We start from the raw sequence: 25,719 nt of genomic DNA on the forward strand, positions 1-25,719 counted from the left end.
AATGAGATAATGGAAATGTAACCAGCACAATCTTGGCGCGTGAATAAAACTGATAATGCTCGCGTAAGGACGTATAAAACAGAAACTACGATGACCATTCATAGTTCCACTCAAGTGGCAGGGTAAATACATTCTCAATTTCAAATTAGATGTAGAGTGAGTTATTGCGTTGACCAGTCGAGAAGAAAAAAATAAGTTTCTCTTTTTTCGATCTAATATTCATAAATCATAATTTGTAGGAAGTGTTACTGTGATTCTAATACACAAAATGCCACCGCATGTAAGTATAGAAAAAAACTAATACAATTAAATAAATATTAGTAAAACAAAATTATAAAACTTGACTAATAATTTCAATATAAATATCCATAAAAAAGATTTTTTAGGTAAAATTTTGTTTTGATTTTTACTTTTTGTTGTGCTCCCTTTTTTAAAATTTAATTCTATTGATGATATTATGCAGTTTCATATTTGCTCTTAATTAAAAATTTGTCTATGGTATTCTAAACATAGGAAGTTTTTATTAGCTTGATTATGTCGATAATGAAGATTCCTTCACGAGTCTTTATGCTTAATAAATAAAATGATTTTGCCCCAATTACGAAAAAATGAACTATTAGTAACCACGAGACAATAAAACTATTATAAAGTTTATATTTCTTTTTTTTTCTCGTTAAATAATCTTGATTGTGATTATTATATAGAAAATTAATTTAAAAAAAAGCAAGTGAAAAAATGACATTTTAAATCTTGCATATTTACAGTGTGGGCAATCCCTATAGAATAAAACGGCAATTATTGAGTGAGCTGTTTGAATTTGATTATACAGGGTGACATATTTAATAAAAAATAATAATAATACGTATTTTTATCTGGGAATCAAGTAGAAATATTATTTTTTAATTAATTTGTAATGCAGGTTCTTAACTGCGTAGTACCAACAATAGATGATTGGTTACCTACATTTAGCACTTGGGTTAAAATTAATATTAATCGACCTTGAAAGTAATTATTTTTTTGTTGCTAGATCGGCTTGATTTTAGATCTCTTGTAGAAAATTCGTTTTAAAAACATGTAAAAAAAAGTTTGATGACGAAAATATGAACAAATTTTTTTACTTGTTTTGAAAACGAATTTTGAATTAAAGGAGACCTAAAATCAAAACGATTTAGCAACAAAAACATATAAAGGCATCTAAGAAATTGAATAAATATTATTTTATAGATATTATGAAATATTTTTTTACAACTTTAAATTGTACAACAATCTTATTAAAGTTTTACAAACTCGAATGGTTTGGTTCTAAGTTTTTCAATTTCCACAATTTAATTTCAATTTTCGTTCGATTTAAGCAAACCACCGTATCTTCGGTGCCATCTTTAAGAATTGCCATCATAGGACAAAGTGCGTTTGCCGTTGATGTTATGCACAAATTGAAACAACACGGCCACGCTATTGTTGGTGTTTTCACAATTACAGACAAGGGAAAAAGAGAAGATCCACTAGGCAAGTATTTAAATTGATTTATATCAATTTAACTACTAATATTTTGCATATAATTTGAATCTAGAGTGAGATTATTTGAGGTTATGTATTTAAAACTTGAAGTTTTCCGTTAATATTGAGGTTATGTTATCAATTTAAAGATCGCAGAAGTCCTCTATACGTTACAAGAATTCAATTATTTTCTGTTTGTTTCAAATTTTTTCGTTTTTTTGCTATTCGACATCACTTTTAAGCGATTAAGATTGCACAATAACTTTAATGTAATTAAAATAGTCTATATATGAGCAAAACATATTTAGGGTTATGTACAATGTTCCTTTTTGAAAATTATCTGATCTGATCAAGATCTGAATGTTCGGAAAATTATTTATCACTTTCGCTTTCGTTCGAAGTGATCGGATCATAGCTTTCACTTTACAAATGATCTGATGTTATCAGTTCAACTGTTCTGCCTTTGACATTCATTCTGCTCATTGTATTCTAACCTAAAATTCACAGATAATGAATTTATACTATTATGATAAGAAATTTCTAAATTATTGCTGAGTCCGCTATAATTTCCTCATCGATTACATAATTATTGTCGTATCATTTAATTGTATTACATTGATTATCGACATGTTTTGAATATGTATTTAATGATTGTTGTAGTTATTTTATCTCTCCAGATAATTTACATGCCATACATAAAAGAATGCGTAATTGATGTTTCATAAAATTAACCTTGAATATTTTCACGTGATGTGTATTATAGTCGGCAAAGCTCATAAATCTTGCAACGCTGTAAAAAAGATTAAAACAAAGCATATTCGCGGATCACTCAGAGTCAATTGCCACGGACTGTTGTGTTTTCGACACCACGATTTTGCCTACAAAATGAGTGGCGTGTAGAATAACGAATTAGAATTCTCACTTATTGAATGTTTTAGTGCTGAGTGGTACTTCGTTTTTCTTTAACTATAACTATAAATTGCCAAATCGCAAAGTAGTAAAGCACCTACTGTAGTACATACTCACTACAGATAAACTTTGATTGAGAAAATATCAAGAGCGCGAACTATACTTTGAGTCCGGCGGGAATCTGCGAGTGTAGACCGTTGGCAATCTTGTCCGCGATTCGCGCTGCTATTCTCGTCGTGATTCTCGTTCGAGTGTGGATCGGCCATTCAGAATGATTAACCGATACAAGTTCACGCTTCAAGAAAGAGTTTTCTTTGTTACGTCGTATCTGCGTACGAACGCGAATTACGAAATTGTGTTTACAGAATTTCAACAACAGTTTCCGAACAAAATTGTTCAACAGTGTGGAACACGTACCACAAATTCTTAAAAAGGGCTCTGTTGCGGACGACCGGTATCTGGAATAAGGAGAATTTCATCCAATACTCGCGAATTTGCAGGATGGAGCTTCGTCGCACTACGCTTTATATGTGCGGTACTTTAATGTTCAATTTGGGAAATGGATAAGCAGACGAGGATTCGTTGAGTGGTCCGCACGATCCTGTGATTTCTTCCGGTGGTGCGTTTTTGCAAGAGGATCACGCATAGTTCCCGATTTCCGGACTGCAAATGAAGAAGAATTTAAAAGCTTCGCGGACTGCTTGACATAAATCGCTGGAACTGATTCTGCATTTAGAAACGTTACCGCGAATGCCTAGATTAACATGAGCATTAATTTGAACACTCGTAATACGTTTTGACGCTTTTCTTTTTCTTTTATTGTTGGCGATTTCTGCATATTAAGTCATAAAATATATTTTTAGACGACGCCATCTGAAAGTTGTTCGTTTTGTATTCATTTACATACCGAAAGTTCTGTTTTGAGTGTTCCATGTAGTGAAAATGAGAGTTACGTACTGCAAAACACTTTCGGGACGCTCTGGTGTGACTCTAGCCACTTGACAGTTGACACTTCGATAATTTTGCATAACCTTAAATTTTTAATTTTCTGAAATTATTTGTTTTATCCGAAGTTTTGACTAAATTAATAACAATTAATGATGATGAAAAAGAAAAAAATTAATATTGACATTGCAAATATCATTAAGTACATTATATTGTTCAATAAATCAATTGTTTATAATTCTCAATTATTTATTTTCTTTCCTCAGTGTAATTGACAAAGTTTTGGGTCTTATGCGTCGTCTAAAAAATGTGCACTACATTGTAGAGTAGCACTTTCAGTCCTTGGCATACAAATAACTATTTTTTTAAAATAAATACACATTTTCGAGGTGATTTTTTGTAATTTTGGTTATGATCTTTAGCTAAAGCTGCAGCAGAATGCGATATTCCTGTGTTCAAAATAAAAGCATGGCGAAAAGCTGGTAAACCACTACCAGAAGTTTTGGATCAATACAAAAGTGTCAGTGCAGATTTAAATGTGTTACCTTACTGTTCCCAGTTCATCCCGATGGATGTTATCAACTATCCTAGATTAAAAAGTATTTGTTACCATCCCTCAATTTTGCCCAGACATAGAGGAGCAAGTTCTATCAATTGGTAAATTGTAAACTGACATCAATATACCAAACAATAAAACATGTTCAATATCCTCTTCCAGGACTTTGATTTGTGGTGATAAGAAAGCAGGATTGACTATATTTTGGGCCGACGACGGTCTTGATACAGGTCCGATCCTTTTGCAAGAGGAATGCGATGTGGAAGAGAACGATACAGTTGATACACTGTATAAACGATTTTTGTATCCAGTAGGTGTTTCGGCGGTTGCTAGATCTGTTGATATGGTAGCAGACGGTAGTGCTCCTAGAATAATCCAGAGCGAAAAGGGGGCTACTTATGATCCAATGCTGAACAAACCCGAATTACAAAAGGTGAATAAAAAATATTTTCTTTTACTTTTGCTATTACAGCCATCGTTCGTTTTTTACTGACAGAGAGTCTCGCTTCATTTTTTAAATAACTTACGTTAGTATTTTACTTGCACACGTGATACTGGTGCTGGTACTTTCGAGAGGCTACATGTATCGCACACAATTGAAAACCACCTAAGGAGCTTGATATTTGGGTACCTCACGATTTGAAAGACATTTAACACAAAGAATCAACATTTGCGACCCTTTCTTAAAAATAATCATTGGTGATGAGAAATGGATCCAGTACAGTAACATAGTTCATAGAGCAAACACGATGAACCAGCACAAATCACATCGAAATCTGAAAAACAATTTAGTGGGATTGTTGTGTTTTTTGAGCTGCTTCCAAGAAACCAAACGATCAATTCTGATGTTTACTATCAACAATTAATGAAACTGGATGAAGCAATCGAAGAAAAACGGCGAGAATTGTCAAATCGGAAAGGTGTAGTATTCCAGGCCTCACACATCTTTGGCAACTATTGGAGCTTGGCTGGGAAGTGATGCCGCATCCCCCATACAACCCTGATCTGATTCAATTGCTCCTGGTTCATTTTTTTGCTGATATTTTATGAACGCGTAATCACGAAACTCAAAGAATGATGGCAAAAGTTTTTTTTTTATACTACAAAACCGAAATTACTTGCCAACCAATAATTTGTCTTTCTATTGGAGGAAAAGGAATCTTGGGAGTTGCATGAAAATTTTGATACTACGAATGAAAATATTTAAATAATTATCTACAAATAAATTGATTATCGGGAAATATTTTCTATAGATTGACTGGACCAAAACAGCATCAGACCTTCACAATTTCATTCGCGGTATGGATTCGGTACCAGGAGCAAGCTGTTTGATGAAATTACCAGGATCTGACGATTTCCAGGAAGCTTTACTTTTCGGATCGAGTCTTTGGAAAGCCGCGGTCCCCATTGGTAAATACATAGAAATCGAAGGTGCCAAATCGGGAATAATACACGAAGAAGGACTTTTGCTTGCAGGATCTGATGGGGAATATGTCAATGTTAAAAGAGTTAAAATAAACGGTAAGTTTAGTACATAAAATGAGAAATTTTTTAATCCGATAAGAAAATTTCTTAGGACGAATGAAAAATGCTGCAACTTTAGATCAAATAACTAAACAAGTCGAAATAGAATTCACAGCAGAAGAAAAGATTCAAATAGAATGTGTGAGAACGATTTGGGAAGCCATATTGAACATAGATATCGAGGACGATACAGATTTTTTTGCTAGCGGAGGTGGATCCATGGATGTTGTGAGGTACATTCTTCACTCCGTTGTATGAATGTTGTACTACATTTTAAATCATATTATTTACAGACTTGTCGAAGAGGTTAAGGAAGTATTCAAGACCGAATTGGAAAACGAGGACGTATTTATGGCGCCTACTTTTTCGGAATTTTGTTTGAACGTTGTACAAAAAAGTCGCGGCGGTAACCAGCAATTAGAAGTTGTATACAAAGCCGTCGAAATTGAAGCTAATAATATGAAATTACGTTTCCCTTGCCAATTGTTCATTAATGGAGAATTCGTCGACGCCGAAAATGGAAAAACCTCACCTACCGTTAATCCTGCAACAGAAGAAATTATTTGCGATGTAAGTGTTACGTGTCATTTGTCAAAATTGGTAAATATCGTAACAGTTTCCAACTATTAAACTGTTTATTGCAAAAAAACAGATCTCTTTTCATTTTTTTTTAAATTCTAAGTACTTTTTTGTCATTTTAAAAACCATCATTTGCTCTAATTCGCTCACAAGATCAGTTGGTTTAAATGCCTTTTTATCTATTCTTCGAATATCATGTTATTTGTCCTATCCTAATTCAAAACACTTTCTCCGTAACAATCAATGACATTTTATTGCCTTTTGCATATACTGATGCTCTTTTACTTATTTTCCAAATATTACGTTGTTTGTCCTACGTAAAAAGTATCCCAGATTTGGTTAGAACTAAATTTAGATGCACAGCTCTAAATAAGATGAAAACTACAATAAAAAAAAATAATTTTCTGTCTTTTGCTTTATACCTAAACTCGTTTTAAAAAAAATTCTCGATTCCTTGTGTCACCAGTTTCTTTATATAGTCCATTCGTTTATTTCTTAGTCTCCAATGTTTTTTTCATTTTAGGTTATGTTTATATTAATTTATCTGTTTTTTGTGATTCTTGTCTGATGTATTCTTGCTTTATCTTGTCCCATTTGTTTCTCCCGATATTTTGTTCATGTTTTTCGTTTTCATTCATCATTCTTTCTGTTTATCCATTTGCTGCTGGAAGTCTCCTAGTTTGTACCCTCTCTTTATTAATCTGAGTATCTTTTGCCTTTGTTGGTATTCGTCAAACTTATCATATTTATGTCTTTTTATCCATTCTCCAAATATTGCGTTGTTTGTCCTATATAAACAGCTTCGTAGATCTGGTTAGAACTATCTACTGAATTTACATATACAGCTATTAATAAGACGAAAACTACACTAAAAAAATAATCCCGAAGGAATGATTTTCTTCCTTAATTCCTTTTTTTTTTTTAAATCGTTTCCTCGTATTACCGGTCTCTTTATTTAGTCCATTTTGTTTTTTAATAATGTAACTTCCGTTATTTTTTTCATTTTTAGGTTGTTCCAAAAAAATTTTTGTAATTCTAGCCTACTGTCTTCTCTATTTTTCTTGTCCTACTTAGTTTTACGACTATTTTTCTCAAATTTCTCGTTTTCTTTGGGTTTTCGTCTCATCTTCCTTCCTGATTTTCCAATTTTCTGTTTCTAGTGTTTTAGTTGGTAGTTCTGTTAATCTTTTTAGCAGTTAAAGCCTATCTGGTAAGCATTTGTTAAAAGATTGACTGATTCAAGACGCTTTATTTATACCCATGGCGTTATTTTTATCATATTTATGTCTTTTTATCCATTCTCCAAATATTGCGTTTATTGTCCTATATAGATCTACCTTATACTGAATTTAGATACACAGCTATTAATAAAACGAAAATTACACTAAAAAAAATAATCTGCTGTCTTTTCCTATCGATCTTGACTCATTTTTAGAAAATTTCTCGTTTCCTTATGTCACCAGTTTCTTTATTTAGTGTTTTTATTTATTAATTATTCGTCTCTTATTTTGTTTCTACTGAGATAGTTCCATCTTCGTTATTTTTTTTTTTATTTTTAGGTTATGTTTTTACAAATTCAGCTTTTTTGTGATTCTTCTCTAAAATCTACATTCATTATCTTATTCCACTTGCCTTTCCCTCATATTTTCTTCCATTTGTCAAAGCACTGCTTGAATCAAGATATTTTTCCATAACTTTTTATTTTTTTAAATACATTGATGTCCTTTTATCTATTCTCGAAATATTGCGTTGTTTGTCCTATGTATACAGCATCACACATTTGGTTAGAACTAAAAAGAAATAAATTTATTCTATTGTTTTCGAAAAGTCTCATTCCCTCGCGTATTTAGTACATTATTAGTCTCCCATTTTGTTTTTACATTGGTAATTTCAGTGTTATTTTTCTTGGTTTTTAGGTTATGTTTACACAAATTCAACATACACAATTCATTCTTATCACACTTTCTTTTTCGGTCATTCTTCTCAGCTATTTCATTTCCAATTTGTCTGCTGGAAGTCTTCTAGTTTCTACCCTCTTTTTATTGGTCTGAGCACTATTTTGCAGTTGGTTGGTATTTGTCAAATTATCGACTCATTCAAGACACTCTCTTCGTAGCATTTTCGTTTTTAATCCTATTGATGTCAATTTATCTATTTTCCAAATTAAATTTTGTGTTGTTTGTTTTATGTAAATAGCATCACAGTTTTGGTTAAGGTTATCGGGTACTGAATTTAGGGATATAAAAGGGAGTAATTTCAACTAAAATGTACTTTGGCGTATTTAAGGTTGCTTGGGCTTCGAAAAACGACGTCGACAAAGCCGTTATGGCCGCTAAAAACGCATTTGAAAACGGCGAATGGAGTAAAATTAGTGCCAGAGAAAGGGGACTTATGCTTTACAGGCTTGCAGACTTGATGCAACAACACAAAGAAGAACTAGCCACATTAGAATCTATAGATTCAGGAGCCGTTTACACATTGGCTTTGAAAACCCACGTCGGAATGAGCATCGAAACCTGGAGATACTTCGCAGGTTGGACAGATAAAATAGAAGGATCTACTATACCTGTATCGCACGCAAGACCCAACAGAAATCTGTCGTTTACAAGGAAAGAACCGATAGGGTAAGTAAACGGTTGTCATTCGAATCTGGTTGACTAAAATTTTGTTTTGCAGTGTATGCGGATTGGTAACACCGTGGAACTATCCGTTAATGATGCTTTCGTGGAAAATGGCGGCTTGTTTGGCAGCTGGCAATACCGTTGTAATCAAACCGGCACAAGTGTGTCCTTTAACTGCTCTGAAGTTTGCAGAATTGTCTGTTAAAGCCGGAATCCCACCTGGTGTCATAAATGTCGTAACTGGATCAGGTATATGTTATAATTATCTCATTTTCCTGTTAACTATATACTTTATATCATATTACGTTCAAAGCAACTATGACTTCACTTTACATCACTTTTTAACTCCCAGATTGCTTGTATCGAACTGCAAGCTTCTGCCTTATATATTTTACGCTTTCGTAATCATTCCAGAACATTGTAGCAACTTCTGTCTATTTACTTCTTCTTCTAGAAACATCTAGAACAATACTTTAACGGTTACCTAATAGTAAAAGAAGCCACCTGCCATCTTTTATAATTCCATTTCATTAAATTATAACCGGTGCCGTGAGATGGCGTGCAAATCACGATATGAATAATGAGCTTCGTTAACAATATAGTTCGTGATATTTTTACATTTGTTCTTGGTCCGTTGACATTTTAATTCTTCCTGTTTCGTTAAATAATTTTGCCATTTCATCGTACCGTGAAGTCTTAGATCCACTTGTTGGTTTTTTTTTAATATAAAAGATTTTGCTAACTAAATTGGACAACAGAGGACAGGACATCTATTAGTTGTTCTCACCTAGATTGATACATTAAGTAGATCTTCTCCGGAGTGTCTTTATCCGTGTGAACTCTTATTCTGGCACTGATACCACAAAAAGGTTCAGATCTGCTCCTACTTTAGCGAATCTGTCCGCCATTTCGTTTCCCTTTACTCCAGTGTGTTCCAGAATCCATTGCAGGGTAACTTTATCGATTAGCTTTATCAAGCATTCCCAAACCAGTTTGTATTTCATGGCATTGAAGCTTAGAGCTGACTATCGGACAGGATAATAGCACCTTTCAAGATTGTATTGGACACATTTTTCAATTGCAGATATTTCTACTTAAAAAATGCTTGGGGTGTTTCCCAGGGTTTGGTTATAGGTCCTTACACTATTTTTCCTCTTTTGGGGCCATCCGTATTCCAAATGTTACTGAATATTTTGCTGATGATTGGACATTGGATGATGAATCGATGATTGGACATTTGAACTACTAATAAAAGATCCATGCTGATTGGAACCGTGAATTGCACATTTGAACTACTGTTAAAAATATACAATCTGGTTAGGATCGTTGATTGATTATTTGAACTACTTTAACTTATTTATATGGTTAACAAATTTTTTTCTCAGGGTCAGTAGCTGGTCAAGCGATAGCTGATCACCCACAAGTGAGGAAATTAGGTTTTACTGGAAGTACTGAAATCGGTCAGGTGATAATGAGAAGTTGTGCTGATTCTAATTTGAAAAAAGTATCATTAGAACTGGGAGGAAAATCGCCGCTTGTTATTTTCTCGGATTGTGACCTCGACAAAGCAGTGAGACTAGTAAGTAACTAAACTTTTACATCTTTCATCTAGATTTCTTTATAATATAACTCTAAGTTCTAAAAAAAATTTTTAGGGTATGCAAAGTGTATTTTTCAACAAAGGAGAGAATTGCATAGCAGCCGGTCGTTTATTCGTAGAAGACAGTATTTACGATGAATTTGTAAGACGTGTGGTACAAGAAACGAGAAAAATTCAAATTGGTGATCCACTGAGTAGATCTACATCACACGGGCCCCAAAATCACTTAGCGCATCTGAAGAAATTGATTGAATACGTTGAAATAGGTACCGTATTCCTCATAATCCCTTCCAATTCAAATATTTCAATAACAATTTTGTTTCCAGGACTAAAAGAAGGTGCTAAATTGGAATACGGCGGTAAAAGATTAAATAGAAAAGGATATTTCTTCGAACCTACAATATTAAGTAACGTCGAGGATGATATGTTCGTGGCAAAAGAAGAATCTTTTGGACCAATTATGGTTATAAGTAGATTTAATAATGGGTAAATATATAAACATAAATTTAGTGTTTTTATTTTTAAATAAATTTTTGTTTTAGTGACATCAATGGGGTTTTGAAGAGGGCTAATGCTACTGAATACGGTTTAGCTTCGGGAGTGTTTACAAAAGATATTTCAAAGGCTTTAAGATTTGCAGAAAGAATCGAAGCCGGTACAGTTTTCGTAAACACCTACAATAAGACGGATGTCGCAGCTACTTTTGGAGGATTCAAACAATCAGGATTCGGAAAGGACTTAGGTAAATTTGAATATTTTTTATCCAAACCAGTTGTAAAATTTTTTTAATATTACAGGTAAAGAAGCACTGAACGAATACTTGAAAACTAAATGTGTCACCATCGAATATTGATTTTAGATTACCTTAAAACGTATTAATTGTGTTTAATTTAATAATAATTTTTTTATACATTAGATGTATTTTATTTAACTCGTACGTAAATAAAACAAATTTTTAACTATAAATAATATTATTAAATCATCTGTGCTCTCCGTATATACAATGTACAATAATAAAATCTCCATTTTACAATTAAATATTAAAAAAAACGTCTTAATGTTATATATTAGCGCGATAAGAGAAAACGCAAGCTTTGTGAGCAATAATTGTCCATTTTTCATCTATTATAATCACAGAAACCTTTAGATTTTTCAAAAATTGTCAAACACGTAAAATAATAAGTAAAACATTAATCAAAGTACTTATTTCGAAGCAGAAAAATAAAAATAATGATTTTGTAACATTATTCTAACAATTTACAAACTGAAATATATTTTCAAAAATATATTTGGTATTTATCTATAAAAATCGATGATTGAACATTTGAACTACTGGTTAGGGAATGCATAAATTCAACGAGTAATCAAAAAGAATAAGTTCCGTTGCACACTGGAGTAGAGGGAAATGAAATAACAAACAGAATTACTAAAGTAGTAACAGATTAACCCTTCAGAGTCCATGAATCCTTCTGCGGAATTAACAATAGAGGAAAAACTATTAAAATAGGGGTACTTTATAGCGCATGATGCAATTGCTGAAGTGGGAACGGCCAAACACTTCAGAGCACATGAATTATTCTGGAGAATCAACAATAAACTAAATATTAGAAAAATGGGGGTATTCTATAGAGGATAAGACAAGAAAAAACATTCTTGGAAGCACATAATTGAAGATCTGTTAAATATCAACGCCGCAATAGCTTCTATGAGATCCAGACTAATCCATCCTTGGAATATTGCTCGCCCATCTATGTCATTTACAATTTATTTGAAACGTTTGAAGCTTGTTTCGTTAAAATTATATGGGTTGCGTAGAAATTGGAAATTGTGTGAATTAAATGTTTTCTTTGTGTTAACTCATAGAAGGAGTTTATAATCAAAACATTATATCCAAATTAAACTGTTTTAGACGATAAGAACCTACTTAGATTGGAACAACTGCAGCTGTTGGTGATATTTGTTACTATTATAATCTTTAAAAAAGGTGATTGTAGTAGTGAACAGTGTGTTCAGTAAGAACCTACTTGATTTTTGTTGAGTAAAGAGACCTATACTCTGAAAAAACAGTTAACAAAGATGTTTTTCTATCAAAATGGTTCAGGGGGTTGGTATATTATGAATATATGCAATCCTTGACTTGATATTTTCTTTACATACTTTTTTTACACTTTGTCTTGAATTCGATTTAAAACTTTTTAACCTCTCCGTGTACATCTTGAAACCTCTGCTAATTGTATCTACAACTTTTAATGCTACAAAATCGGGAATTTTTTCTATATAAAGTTATATTTTTGTTAATAAATATATTATTTTTTTTTGATAGAATAAATTTTGTTTTAAATTGTCGAAAACAAATTATTTTCATTTTTTTTTCTTGTAAAAAACGGACAATACTTATAGACAACAAAATTACATGATAAAGATAAAAATAAAGAAAAATATACACAAATTGGCACAAATCATTTAAAACATAAGTTTGCCCTTTTGTTAGTATCATTAAAATTATCAAGGAAATATCTCTTAAATGACTAAAATGAGATGCGAAAGAAAAATTGAGAAAAAAGCCAAAAAATATATAATATAAATATATAGATAAAATACTTCCTATTATATTTATTAATCTACAATCCCTAAAAGATGGGTCACTTATTGTCAACTGCATTAGGCATCCTCAAAACTCTTACAGAAGTAATTTGAGTTCATACATTTCAACTATTTATAGTAGAAAATTGTTGAATTGAATATTTTGGAAAATAAATTCGGTATATCGGAACATTTATCTACAAAAATCGATGATTGATCATTTGAACGACCGGCAATAAGATCCAAGCTGGTTATGATCGATAACTGGACATTTGAACTATTGTTAAAAAGATCCAAGCTGGTTAGGATCAATGAATGAACATTTGAACTACTGGTTAGAAAATGCATAAATTGAATAAGTAATCAAAAAGAATGAGTTCTAGGGCATATTGGAGTAGAGGGAAATGAAATAACAAACAGAATTAATAAAGTAGTAACGAATAAGCCCTTCAGAATAAAAACTAGAAAAATAGCAGTAAGTCAAGCAAAGATACTCTTGGAAGCTTGTAACCGAAGATCTACTGAATATCAACTCCTCAAGAGCTTCTAATCATTTAGAAGACACAGATTTATCAAACCCTAATTACTCCAAAGTATTTTTTAACTTTTGACACTATTTAAGCGGTGGTGAGAAATGTATTTGCACAAATATGATTTTTGGGGTAGCTTTTGAATACTCTTCATTCTCCCTTTTATTATAAATCCTTGAAATTTAGGGTAAAATGAAATTTTTCCGGAAAATTTGTCTTTTGAATGGCGATCCTCTCCTTGATTACAAAAATAAACTTTTGAGGCCCAATTTTTGTATTATTAATGTTGCAAGGATGTGGAATGCTGTTGATTCAGAATAATTGACTCACGTCATTGAAAATTTGATTTTCTTTTATTAGAACTTATCAAACATTAAATTGGGGGAAAACTTACATTTACGATTTGGCTTCAAGACAAAAACAACGAAATAAACTTTATGTGTCCATCAAAGCGGAGTATTTAAATTTAAAACTGATGGTTGATATTTTATACATAAGCTTAAGATCTAGAAAATGAAAATTGTCTCAAAGGCACCTCAGAGCTGCTATTTTACAATAATAATGTACAAAAAACCAATTTACTCTTACTACACTAATTAGGACCAGGCACTTTTTTCCAAAAAACTTTTAAAATAATACAAATACCCGACAAACTTTGTTTTTTTTGTATAGGAATTAAAAATACTAAACAGTTAAGACAATACTACAGCTCCGTAAGAGTATTGCATTGAGTTGATATTTATTAAAAAAAATAGATATTTGCTTGTTTATTATATTTTTACGTGAAAACACCATAATGATCAATACAGATTTGATTTAAAACTAGTAAAAAACTGGAATAATGATCAAAAACCTCAAATTACCTCGCAAAAAAAATTCAAATTATTAAAAAATTTCCAATTGAATTTGGAATTGTTATAAGCACATTTGATATTCAATAAAATTTAAAAAAAAAGTGGAAGACTTCTTAATAAATCGAATAAAAAATAGATAAAAAGTTATACAATGCAATATTACTTACGTATTTAAAAATGCAACAGCCAAGCAAAAACTGCCACGTATATATTTCTATGAAAAAATAGTGTATAAACAAATCTTTAATTCGAAAATGGAAAAAGTTCTTCAGTTTAACATAACAACAAAAGGAATAGTGAATCTAAAAAGATCTGTACTAGAGGAAACAAAAAGTAGATTGACATCTTGAAATGAAGTGTATTGAATTACTGACGATAATAAAACCTCATATTTCGAGTATAATTCTTACGAAGAAAATGAAGATTAGTAACTACCAAACAACAAAATAAACACCTTTTACCAGTTAAATTCCCCTCTTACTACCACATTATAACAATTTTTAGCGCCAATTCTATGATGTGACAACTGTCAGACGTCGACAGTCATATCGATACCATAGAATAGTCAAACTTTAAAGCAAGCAAACGGCGGTCTCGTCCTCGAGAAAGACCAACCGATCGTGGCCCAGTGTACCCTATATAAACTGTCACACGTCAATTGTCAGTGACCATAAATTGACTTTTAAAGCTTATTAAGAAAAGTAGTACCAAACAAGATTAACCCAGAATAATAAGTATTCCAATTTATTCTGTTAGACAAGAATCTGTCACATGTCAATTGTCAGTGATGATTGTAAATTGATATTTAAGGCTTACTAGTAGTAAGAGTAGTACCAAACAAGATCAACCCTTTTAACCTGTTAAATATATATACTTATCTCTTAGAACCTATGAAAAGTTTAACATTAAAACGATTCTTAACGTCAATTTTATAATGTCACATCTGTCATAGGTCACCAGTCATATGAATAGCAAAGAATAGTCAACCTGTAAAGGAAGCAAACGAGGGTCTCGTCTGCGAGAGAGACTAACAAACAGTGGCCTTGTTAGATTACAGTTACTGTAGTACTCAAATTTGTTCTGTACGACGAGAAACTGTCAAACGTCAATTATCAGTAATCATAAATTAATCTATTCAGAAAAGTAGTACCAAATAAAGAGATCATCTGGAATCTACAACAATATGCTATTGAATAAAAAATAAAAAAATATATATGAATAAATGGCGGAGAATAGAGATGGAGCAGAGGCAAAACAGATTTTAAAATAATGAAAGGGGAAGGAAAAAACAGAATAAAAAGACGATCTGGAATAAAAAAAATTGAGGAAGGCACGGGGGATTCAACAAAAAAACAGGATAAAGAGAGATCTAGTGAAGAATGCCACATCGAGGTATAATTAACCGATTGTTGGGAAATTGACGAGAAAATAAAGAATTTCACTTAAAAATGTTAGTTTCGAATTAAAGAAAGTTTCCACACTAACTAATCGCACTTTATATAACACAAGACATCAGGAAATTATGCATATATAGATATAAATACGGTTTAGTAATTTAAAAAAAATTTTTTATATTCAAAACTGGTTATTCGACATCAGTATACACAATATCACGACGTCCTGTAATTTTTCTGTGAAACAACAAATTGAAAACACTATTATCACCACTACAGCTACACTCACGATTACACGTTTCGATAGCTATTCTATCATCTTCGGGGATTCAAACTCGCTACGATATTTCTGAAGATGACGGAATAGCTATCGAAACGTGTTATCGTGAGCGTTTACACGATTGTAGTAAACCGAGTGTTCAGTTTAAAATATTTTCTAAAGGAAAACAGAGAATACTAGCAGTAGATATGTTTTTGTTTTATATCAACGAAAATCTTCCTAAGTGTTGTTTGAACGACTATCATTATAAATATATTAAAAATATTCAACAAAAAAAACCCCGTATATACAATGTACAAATCTACTACTCACTCTTTTTCTTTCAACTCCGTTTGCCTACTATCTTTAATCATATCACTTACGTCGTCGTTTATCTTGGTTTCTTGTTTTGTTTTCACTTCGGACTTTTCATCCGTGATTTCTTTGACGGTGTCTTCTTTGTCGTTAGATTCTTTTGTCGATATACTGTTATCACTGGTATCGAGTACCGTCGCGACAGTAGCGTTAAGTATGATTGGAGGTTGTGGAGTAGACGTTAAGGGCTTTTCTACTTTTGTTTCCTCTTTATTATTAGAATTATCGCTAACCGGTACATTCACATCAGTATCACTTTCGGCAACATTCGATAATCGATTTGTTCCATTATCGACTTTGTCTGTAAATAAAAATTTAACCATTATCGATGCTCTTTATTGAGTTATTGAATTTGACAAATTGGAAAAAGTGAAAAATAACAGAAATTAGAAGTGTTAAAGCAAAATGAATAAGGATAAACGAATAGGTGACCAAGTATCAGGAAAAGATTAATAATTAGAGGAGCAGAAATGCATAAGAAAGAAGAGAATAGACTAAGTATAGCAAAAACAAAACAATAAAGAACAGAGAAAGGTATTCCACCAATTTGATATAAATAGCACAATAAAAGGACATAAATTAAGATGAATGTCACATAAAAAGAATGAGAAAAGATGAAAATCATAAAAAATATAATAAACAATAGAATTAGAAGAAAAAAAAATAATAAAGAAGCAAAAATAAGAAGAAAATACAATAAAAAAATATTCCAGCAACCTGATATAATACATATTGCAAGAAGACACAGATTAAAATGGTTGTTTCCTTTAGAACGAATGAGTAATGAAAGAAATCATAAAAGATAACATAAAATAGAATGAGGGGAAGATATACAAGAGGAAAAAAACAAAGTATATGGAAACGAAGAAGATTAACTAAACAAAAAGCCAAAATATACGAAAAGAAGTAGTAATTAGAAGAAAAATAAGAATGAAAGATAAAAATTGATGAAATATTATAAAGATGAGCAAATGAGAAATAAAAAAGGAAATTATGAAAAAGATAAAAATAGAATTAGAGAAAAGCTCAAAGATACAAATAACGAATGGGCAATGAAAGAAATCATAAAAAAGAATGAGGAAAAAACAAAGTATATGGAAACGAAAAAGATTAACTTAACGAAAAGCCAAAATATATGAAAAGGAGTAATAATTAGAAGAAAATAAAGAATGATAGATAAAAGTATGTGAAATATGGTAAAGATAAACAACAAAGAACTAAAAAAAGGATAACATAAAAAAAATAGAATTAGAGAAGAATCAAAGATGAAAATGATTGAAAAGTAAACGAAGTAATGGACTAATAATTAGAGAAACAGAAAGGAAAAAGGAAAGAAGAAAATGGACTAAAGACAAAGCAATAAAGGACTAAGAAAGGTACCGCAAGGGGACATATGTAGTATAAAACAAATGAGCAATGAAAGATTAACTGAAAAATAAAAGAAAGTAGAAAGAAGAACAATAGGAAGAGGCAACTGGAGATGAAATATGTGATCAAAAAATTAATTGGATAAGAAAACAACATAGATAACAACATACCGTTGCCATTATTAATTTTATTGAGCTCACGTTTTTGGTCCACAATTTTCACCAAATTATCACTATTACCATCGCTATTTTCTTTTTCGACTTTTTCCTCTATCCTAGGGGAATTCTTCTCCATTTCCGTCTTTTTAACTTCAACCTCTTTAGCACGCTGACTACTCGCATCTTGATGGATTTGACCGGTCAATTTATTGAGGTTCTGGGTCATTTTTTCCACTACCGTTTCCAGACTCTTATCGTTTTTCGACTCTTTCCATGATTTCTTCGAAACCGACGGTGGTTTGGTAATCGTCGGGGAAGATAGAGAAGTATTATGGCTCCTTGGTAGAGGGGTTGTACTGGTAGACGCTAAAGGTGGTGGTCGTATGGGCATCTAAAACATAAACATAATTAAAATGAAAAGAATCAATCATTGGTTGTTACCCACTTGATGATTGAGCATCGATTGCGTCAACGGATCTATTTTAGGACTGCTTGGAGATGTCAGAATATCCAAACCCTTCCTTTGATTCAGATCTAGGTTAAGTCCGGGAAGAGCTGCTGGAGGAAAAGCAATCCGCTGACCGTACCACTGGCTGTAGTAAGCGGCCATGACTCGTGGATCGTAAGGAGTGAATCCCGGGGGCATGTTAGGATAGATAAACTGAGTGGGACTCAATGTTTTTGAAGGTATGTTGGGAACGAAGGGATTCGGTGGAGTAAAGTTTAAATTTACCTAAAATGAGAAATTATTGATATCTATATGAAATCACTATTAATTTATTTACCTTATCTCTTTTATTCCCAGTGGGGGAATTGGAGGATTTCATTTTGGGCGAATGAGGACTTTTTGGTGATCTCCTTTCGTTCTTAGGGGAACTTTGTAACTTGAGGGGATTAAAAATAGAAACTGAACTAGTATTTATCTTTAAATCGTTCTGTAGATTAATACCAGGACTGTTAGGAATATTCAAATTACTATTTAGGCACTGGGTTTGGTATAACTGTCCTGACATGTGGCTATTCAAATTTTGATTGGTGATACTTTGGTTACTGAGACTTGTCGTTTCAGGAGCTTTCTCCGATACGGGTTTCAAAGTTTTCGGATCAATTTTCACGATTGAGTGCTTCTTGATTTCACTTTTGTCCGTTTTAACTGACTCGGTAGTTTTATCTTTTTCAGGACTAGCCTGGACTTGGTACATAGGTTTTACTCCAGAAGCAGGATTACCTAAATCGATATTATAATATAAATAAAAATTATAAAAATAACACACAGTGATATCAAAAATTTACCCAAATATCTTGGAAGATTGTTTCTCATTTTGAAAAACTTTGCTGGTCTGACGTTTTTCAGATCGGAAAATTTCGGATCCGGACTCGATTTGCTGATATTGGCTTTGGATATTTGGGAATTCCAACTTTTCGGTGGATCCCTTAAAGTTTTGTAACCTATTGGAGTACTGGGTTTAGTTTTGATATTAGATACTTTGTTAGATGTAATTTGAGGTGGACTGGTAGTTACTGCAATTGTTGTTTTACCAACTGCATTGGTAATACTAGTAACAACCTGGGACGTTTGTAGTTGTGTTGAACTAGTAGTTTTGACGTTTATACCCTAAACGATAGAAATAAAAAAAATATTAAATAAATAAATAAAATGAATAATAGAGAACTGAAACAAAATTCTATAGAAGAATTACTGACCTGTGTTGTTTGAGGTGGTGGGAAAGTATGAACACTTAATACTGTACATTTGCCCGAATCAGAATAAATTGGTCGAATTCCGGTGATATTTTGAATTTTATTTGTACCGATAGTGGATTGTTGATTGGCTGTTGAATCTTTATTAAGAGCATTTTGTATTAATTGAGATGGCTGAGTCGTCATGGGGATTTTGTTGTTGTTTTGATTTGACTGGGAATGTTGAACTGAAGTAACAGCAACTGATTTTTCTACTTTTTGTGAAACTGATACTTTTGGTGTTGATTTCACATCTGCTGTTGTTGGACTGAAATTTTATTATAAATTAAACAAAAAAATGAGAATTTGAGAATATAAATAGCACAAATAGTCCACAAAGAATACATAGGGTTAACCAAAAAGAATGAAATCAAGAAAGGGAATGAGTTACAAGACAACATAAGCAACATTAATCAATCTTCCACTTTATTAGAAACTAATTTAGGTACAATAAAAGGAAAAAAGGAGAGTGTATATAAAATAAATGGATAACAAGATAAAATAAGCAACTTAGGAACATAAATCAAACTTCTACTCTATTATAAAATAACTTAGGACCTTAAAAAGAAAAAAGGAGAGTGAACATAATGAAAAGGGAAAGATAGGAGAGTATACTTATAGGGTGACCCAAAAATAGTTTAATAAAAAAAAATCGATCACACGATAAAATAAGCAGCTTAGGAACATAAATCAAACTTCCTTTCTTTTATAAACTAATTTAGGTGCATAAGAAGGTAAAAAAGAGATTGTACATAATGGAAATTGAAAAATAGGAAAAAGTACTTATAGTGTGACCCAAAAATAGCGTAATAAAAGAACTAAAACCAATAAAAAGATAAAATAAGTAACTTGGGAAAATAAATCAAACTTCTAGTCTATTAGAAACTAACTTAGGACATTAAAATGAAAAAAGGAGAGTGAACATAATGAAAAGGGAAAGATAGGAGAGTATACTTATAGGGTGACCCAAAAATAGTGTAATAAAAAAAAATAAAACCGATAACAAGATAAAATAAGCAACTTAGGATCATAAATCAAGTCTCTATTCTATTAGAAATTGCTTTTAGTATGTTAAAACCAAGAGAATGTAATCAATTGATACTAACTGCTCATAAAACAAATTAGAAAACAATATAATAAACAAATTTATAATAGAAAAAGATGAAAAAAGAAGAGACATTTTTTATACAGTATAAATACTTACATATCAACACTTCCACTAACAATTGAAAGTGTAGTGGTCGATGTTAAAGTTTTAGGGACATTAATGGATGATCCGTATACTGTCCTCGGTTGGTAACATGGGGGTTTCACGCCGGTTTCACTAATCAATGTTTTAGCTCTCATTGCGAGCGGTTTTGTCGTAGACGTTGGAGTTCCAGGTCTTTGTATATTACTAATACTTTTATTGATGATATTCGGTTTGGTCGGTTCGGATTCTAATTTTTTAACGGGATTGAATTTATGTAAACTAGTGGAATTTAATATTGTAACCGTAGATGTTGTAACGACATTTGTTATCTTAATTTCCGATACGCACGTGACTTTTTGTAAATCCTTCAAGTTTTCACCATTTCTGTTCAGTTTCGAATGCTTTTTCAACGGATGGTTATTCGAAAGGTTCAGTAAACCTATGTTGTGGTTTAAAATTATAGGTTTGGATTGTTTAGCGGGCGGTTCGACGTCTACGTTCGGTTCTAATTTCCTTTTCAAAGGTTTTTCGGTATCTCTTTCTGAATTTATTTCGGTTATATCGGGTTGAGCTGCTTTCAATATGCTATCTTCTGTTTTCGTACTACATTTTGACGTGTTTATAGTACTGAAAACCATTGTGGTACCACCCGAAGATAATGTGGCGCAGCTAATAGAAGATGAAGGTAGGGAAACCGTTAGAAAATCACTTTTCGTTGATAATGTGACGCTAGTAATTGGAGTGCTTATTATCGGATCCACAAATGCTGGTAAACTTACTGATGTGTAAGTATTCGTGACATTACCCAGGGATATTGTATGCGATGAAACTGCTATGTTATTTAATAAACTTGTACATGTTGTGGTCACTAAAATAAAGAAAAAAATACATTTTATGAAGCAAAATTATAACCATAACAAATTTTTGTACGTACAAATTAAGGATTTTTTTCAAAATATCACTTTAAAAACCAATACAAAGTTCGAAAACATATGAAATGCCCAATGCAAGAAAAATTGTAACAACTAGAGAATTATGCAGAAAATAAGTTTCAATATATTCAAATTCCAGTAATTTCAACAAATTTGTGAAACAAGATACAGAATAAGAATCAAAAACTGTTTGGGCTTTCCAACTACTCTGCACCTTGATCTAAATAAGAGGCTTTTTCTAGGTGGTTTTTGTCCCACTTCTCAAGGTATTAGCACTACTTCTAACCCTTTTGCTGGAATGTAGTACATACCTTTACCGATATATTTTAATCCTGGTACTTCTTTTTTAGACGTTGTTTGTTTATTAACCGGTTGCGTTTCCACCAACGTTGTAACATCACTTTTGTACTTTGGTTCACTATTTACAATTTCCAATAGACTCGGACTTAAAGCCGCGTCCTGGATACCAGTTATCGACATTTCACCATTTTCACTTATTCTCAATTGTACTTCCTTCCAATTATTATTGTTACTTATATTATTATTATTATTATTGTTATTATTGGCTACATTTGTTCCTGTTGTTTCATTATGGTGTGGAACTTCGAGTTTTATTTTTTTCGCAGTATTTTCATATATTCGGTACGTAAGTTCTATTGGTCCTTTCTAAAATAAATAATTTACAAATTATCGATCAAACTCTCAATAAAAGGTCCCTTCACGAAATCTATCGGTCAAAATACTCACCCTTTTCCATAAATAAATATATGCTACATCCATTAAAGTTAGGGAAGAACTAAGGCAATCTTGATTGTAAAAGACATCGACCCTATGACTTTCTGTGAGGTCATATTTAGCACGGATCAATTTTTTTATGTGACCCATTGTAACTGCTGCGGGGCAACGCAAATACCTGCAAAACAGTTATGTGAACAAAACCCAGATTTCAACAAATGAAAATTGAGCCATTGAATAACCTAAAGAAACAATATTACAAAATCAAGTTTATTGATACATTATCAACAATATAAATAATTAATCACATTTTACTCACCTGGGTTTATTATCAGCTCCATGGTAACTGAGAGTAAGGCAAATAGTTTCTTCTGGAGTCAGCAAATGCTGATAGGCAACTACACCGCATTGCTCCAAACTTGAAGGTTTCGCTTCCGGATGATTATCATAAAATTCCCTTCTCCTTTGCATTTCATCTTGAATTAAATTAATATAATGAAGATACTAACGATAATATTTCTTTTTAAATAAACTCACTTTGAAATAACCTTGGAACAAGTTTGTAGACAATGTCTTGTACAGTTTTGTCAGGTCTGATATTGAGTAATGGTTTTGATTTGTGAACTTGCACATCGCACACTGGGCAGTATTTATTTTTCTGGAAATACTTGATAATACAACTGCGACAAACTGAAAAAAGGAGCACAGTATTTCAGCAACAGACATATCACTAGCCTTCCATAAGGTCTGGTATTTGAAGCTGTTATAAAAACTCAAAAAAATCTGCCTTATCACATGTTTGAAGTACTAAATTCTTAAAAAACAGACACTTTTTGATTGAACACCAAGATGAATGTACAGAAATACAACAACAAATTCAAGCAGGCCTTCCTGTGTTAAGACTAACGCTTTGTTTGTTATATATGGCTGATATGCCTACTATTATACCATAATATTATCATCAGATGTCTGAGAGTAAATCAGTTCTTAAAATGTTCACAAATAAAACAAAAAATTGTCATGTAAAATTCAACAATAAACAATCAACTCATGCAAAATAGAAGTTAAATATCTTGACATACATTTAGATCGTAGATTGAATTGGTAAAAACATATATTTGCAAAGTAAGAACTTCTTGATCTACAATTACAAAAATTATACTGGATGATTGGTAGAAGATCCCACTTATCTATATCCAACAAAGTTTTATTATACAAAGTAATTTCTTAAGTGCATCTGGATATTCAGTATGGGGTACTATAAGCAACTGAAATTTAGCCATTTTGAAAAATTTTCAAGGAGATTTAAGAAGAAACGATACCACAAGAATGGTAGGAGAATCTTCTAGTTTCAATCCACAAGAAATTCTGAAAACTACAGACCAATATGCCTAACTTCAGTGTTCTATAAGATATACACAATGATAATAGAAGAAAGACTAAGAGACTAGCTGGAAACTGGAAATATAACAAATGATCCATATATAAAAGAATCAAAGCAAAGTAAAACTGTATGGACAAAGATCAGTAGGCTTTATGATGGAAAAAGGGATATTTTAAAATCACTTTTGTTCATACTAACAATGGATGAAATACCAAAAAATGTAAATAAAAGGACGAGACACCTACAAATAACTGTAGGATACCTCTACATGATTGTAATTATAGCAGACAATCACAGAAAGATGGAAGCTCTAACAAAAATTTGGATAGAATAATTGCAAATGGAAATTAACTTAGAAAAATGCAAAAAATGATAATAAATGAGAAAAATGAGAACAAAGTCAGACTATCAGCAAAAAAAAAATAGAACAAGTAACAACTTTTGAATATCTTGAAACTGTAATAACAAAGTAAAACTTATACAAAACAATAACACTTCCAACACTGACACACGGAAATTTAATGTGGGTAACTAACAATAAAATAGATAAAAAAGTAAACCCAATTGAGAAGAAGTATATACAAAAAATAGAAGGAAACCCTAGGAACAACTTATAAGAAAAAACAATCAAAGGAAAAATAATCAGAGAATCTAAAAGTGCTTTGTACGTTTAATATGGATGGAACAAGATAGATTAACAAAACAAATATGGAAAGCAAGAACTATAGGAGGGAGAAAATGACAAAACAAGAAAAATGTGGATAGTAAATACATTTCCCCAGAGAGAGCAAAAGGAAAAATGAGAAGAAAAAATAAAGTATGTATGTATAGTAAAAAATATATGTCAAAGTGCATCTTAATGACAACAAACTAATGGAAATGCATGAAAATGTTGTCCAACTTCTCAAGAAGACTTTTGGAAAACAGTTAAAGACTCATGGTTGAAAATAAAAACATAATGGCAAAATTAGTAGTGAAGTTGACAAATCACAAAGTGAGTCAAAAACAAAAGTGGGCATCTAAATGAGTCATTTGAAAACATTATTATGTGATTTGTAGATTTAAGTCACTATAATTATGTTTTTTAAATATCCTGAGCATATTTTATATCATATAATTACATCAAGATATTAAAAAACCATCTCCCATTCAATTTTTCACCATATTTTCATTAGTAAACACCAGAGAGTTATTTGAGTCAGCAATTATTTGTTTATAATCAATTACATAAACAATGTTAATTTAAAATAGTGTATTTTCTACAGGTTTCAATATGTTATTACTATAAAACTAGGGAAGTTTTTCGTTTTATAGATATATATATTTGGGAAATATTGACTTACTCCGACATTACGAAAATGGTATAATAAAATGGGTACTCACATGTGTGCAAACATTCAATTATTGTACTAGCATCAACAAAATACCCACTACATATTTTGCAAGTTATATAGGCATTGAGATCAGTAATAGGTATTTTTGTGGATCCTTGCATGATCCCAGAATTATTTATCAAGTTTTTTCATATTCTGACCTTTTGGAAACCCATATCATCAGTGGTATTGCCCATATTGGTCACAAGTACTTGACCTAAAAAGAATGAAAGAGGTCAGGCTCGTAAATGCTAATGTATTTGGATTATAACTTGAAATTGGCCTTACCTAAGTAACAGTTAATAAAATTCTTGGTTTTTTAATAAATATTATTGTTTACTTCGAAAATAAATGTTTGACAGACCAATCTTGAGAAGATTTGACAGATACGGATAAAAATGGCGTCATTGCACATTTAACTCGCAAAAGTAAAGTTGAACGTTAAATAATTATATATATAAATAAAATGCGAGATTCTAAACACACGCGTTTTTATTACTATCAATATTATTTCTTCTTTATCTTTCTACGTTTAGCGTTTTTTGTTGACAACTGCCACAAAGTCAAACACTACTTTTCATATTGCCAACTTAATTTTATTTTCGTTATAC

General features: G+C 31.7%; 2 protein-coding genes across 3 annotated transcripts; one reads left to right on the forward strand and one right to left on the reverse strand.

Moving 5' to 3' along the window:
- On the forward strand, window positions 1-11,197 carry LOC130902791 (cytosolic 10-formyltetrahydrofolate dehydrogenase). Its single transcript, XM_057815114.1, has 14 exons — window positions 1-280; window positions 1,353-1,506; window positions 3,774-4,008; window positions 4,070-4,340; window positions 5,161-5,428; window positions 5,484-5,664; window positions 5,725-6,001; window positions 8,297-8,634; window positions 8,687-8,880; window positions 10,017-10,210; window positions 10,287-10,497; window positions 10,558-10,717; window positions 10,774-10,973; window positions 11,029-11,197. The coding sequence occupies exons 1-14, from the start codon at window positions 269-271 to the stop codon at window positions 11,082-11,084; spliced, it is 2,751 nt and encodes a 916-aa protein (XP_057671097.1). The 5' UTR covers window positions 1-268; the 3' UTR covers window positions 11,085-11,197.
- On the reverse strand, window positions 11,132-25,707 carry LOC130902790 (mucin-2-like). Of its 2 annotated transcripts, none has more exons than XM_057815113.1 (13): window positions 25,397-25,707; window positions 25,119-25,325; window positions 22,889-23,041; window positions 22,671-22,827; window positions 22,364-22,529; window positions 21,928-22,282; window positions 20,697-21,552; window positions 19,457-19,760; window positions 19,046-19,367; window positions 18,538-18,980; window positions 18,198-18,485; window positions 17,795-18,143; window positions 11,132-16,527 (listed from the first exon to the last, which is right to left on the reverse strand). In XM_057815113.1, the coding sequence occupies exons 2-13, from the start codon at window positions 25,228-25,230 to the stop codon at window positions 16,181-16,183; spliced, it is 3,852 nt and encodes a 1,283-aa protein (XP_057671096.1). In that variant the 5' UTR covers window positions 25,231-25,325; window positions 25,397-25,707; the 3' UTR covers window positions 11,132-16,180. The 2 variants fall into 2 exon arrangements, with proteins under 2 accessions (XP_057671096.1, XP_057671095.1); XM_057815112.1 differs by having other exon boundaries at window positions 17,765-18,143.
- Between the last annotated feature and the right edge of the window lie 12 nt (window positions 25,708-25,719).

The sequence above is a fragment of the Diorhabda carinulata genome, chromosome X (assembly GCF_026250575.1).
Source record: "Diorhabda carinulata isolate Delta chromosome X, icDioCari1.1, whole genome shotgun sequence".
Classification (NCBI taxonomy): domain Eukaryota; kingdom Metazoa; phylum Arthropoda; class Insecta; order Coleoptera; family Chrysomelidae; genus Diorhabda; species Diorhabda carinulata.

Excerpts from the sequence above, each read along its gene's own strand:
- LOC130902791 (XM_057815114.1), top strand. Across the intron at positions 4,341-5,160 it reads ACAAACCCGAATTACAAAAG|ATTGACTGGACCAAAACAGC; the intron begins GTGAATAAAAAA and ends TATTTTCTATAG. Across the intron at positions 5,665-5,724 it reads GGATCCATGGATGTTGTGAG|ACTTGTCGAAGAGGTTAAGG; the intron begins GTACATTCTTCA and ends TATTATTTACAG.
- LOC130902790 (XM_057815112.1), bottom strand. The coding sequence starts at position 25,230 with ATGCAAGGATCCACAAAAATACCTATTACTGATCTCAATGCCTATATA. Across the intron at positions 23,042-25,118 it reads AATTGAATGTTTGCACACAT|TTTGTCGCAGTTGTATTATC; the intron begins GTGAGTACCCAT and ends TCCTTTTTTCAG. Across the intron at positions 19,368-19,456 it reads CACCACCTCAAACAACACAG|GGTATAAACGTCAAAACTAC; the intron begins GTCAGTAATTCT and ends TCTATCGTTTAG.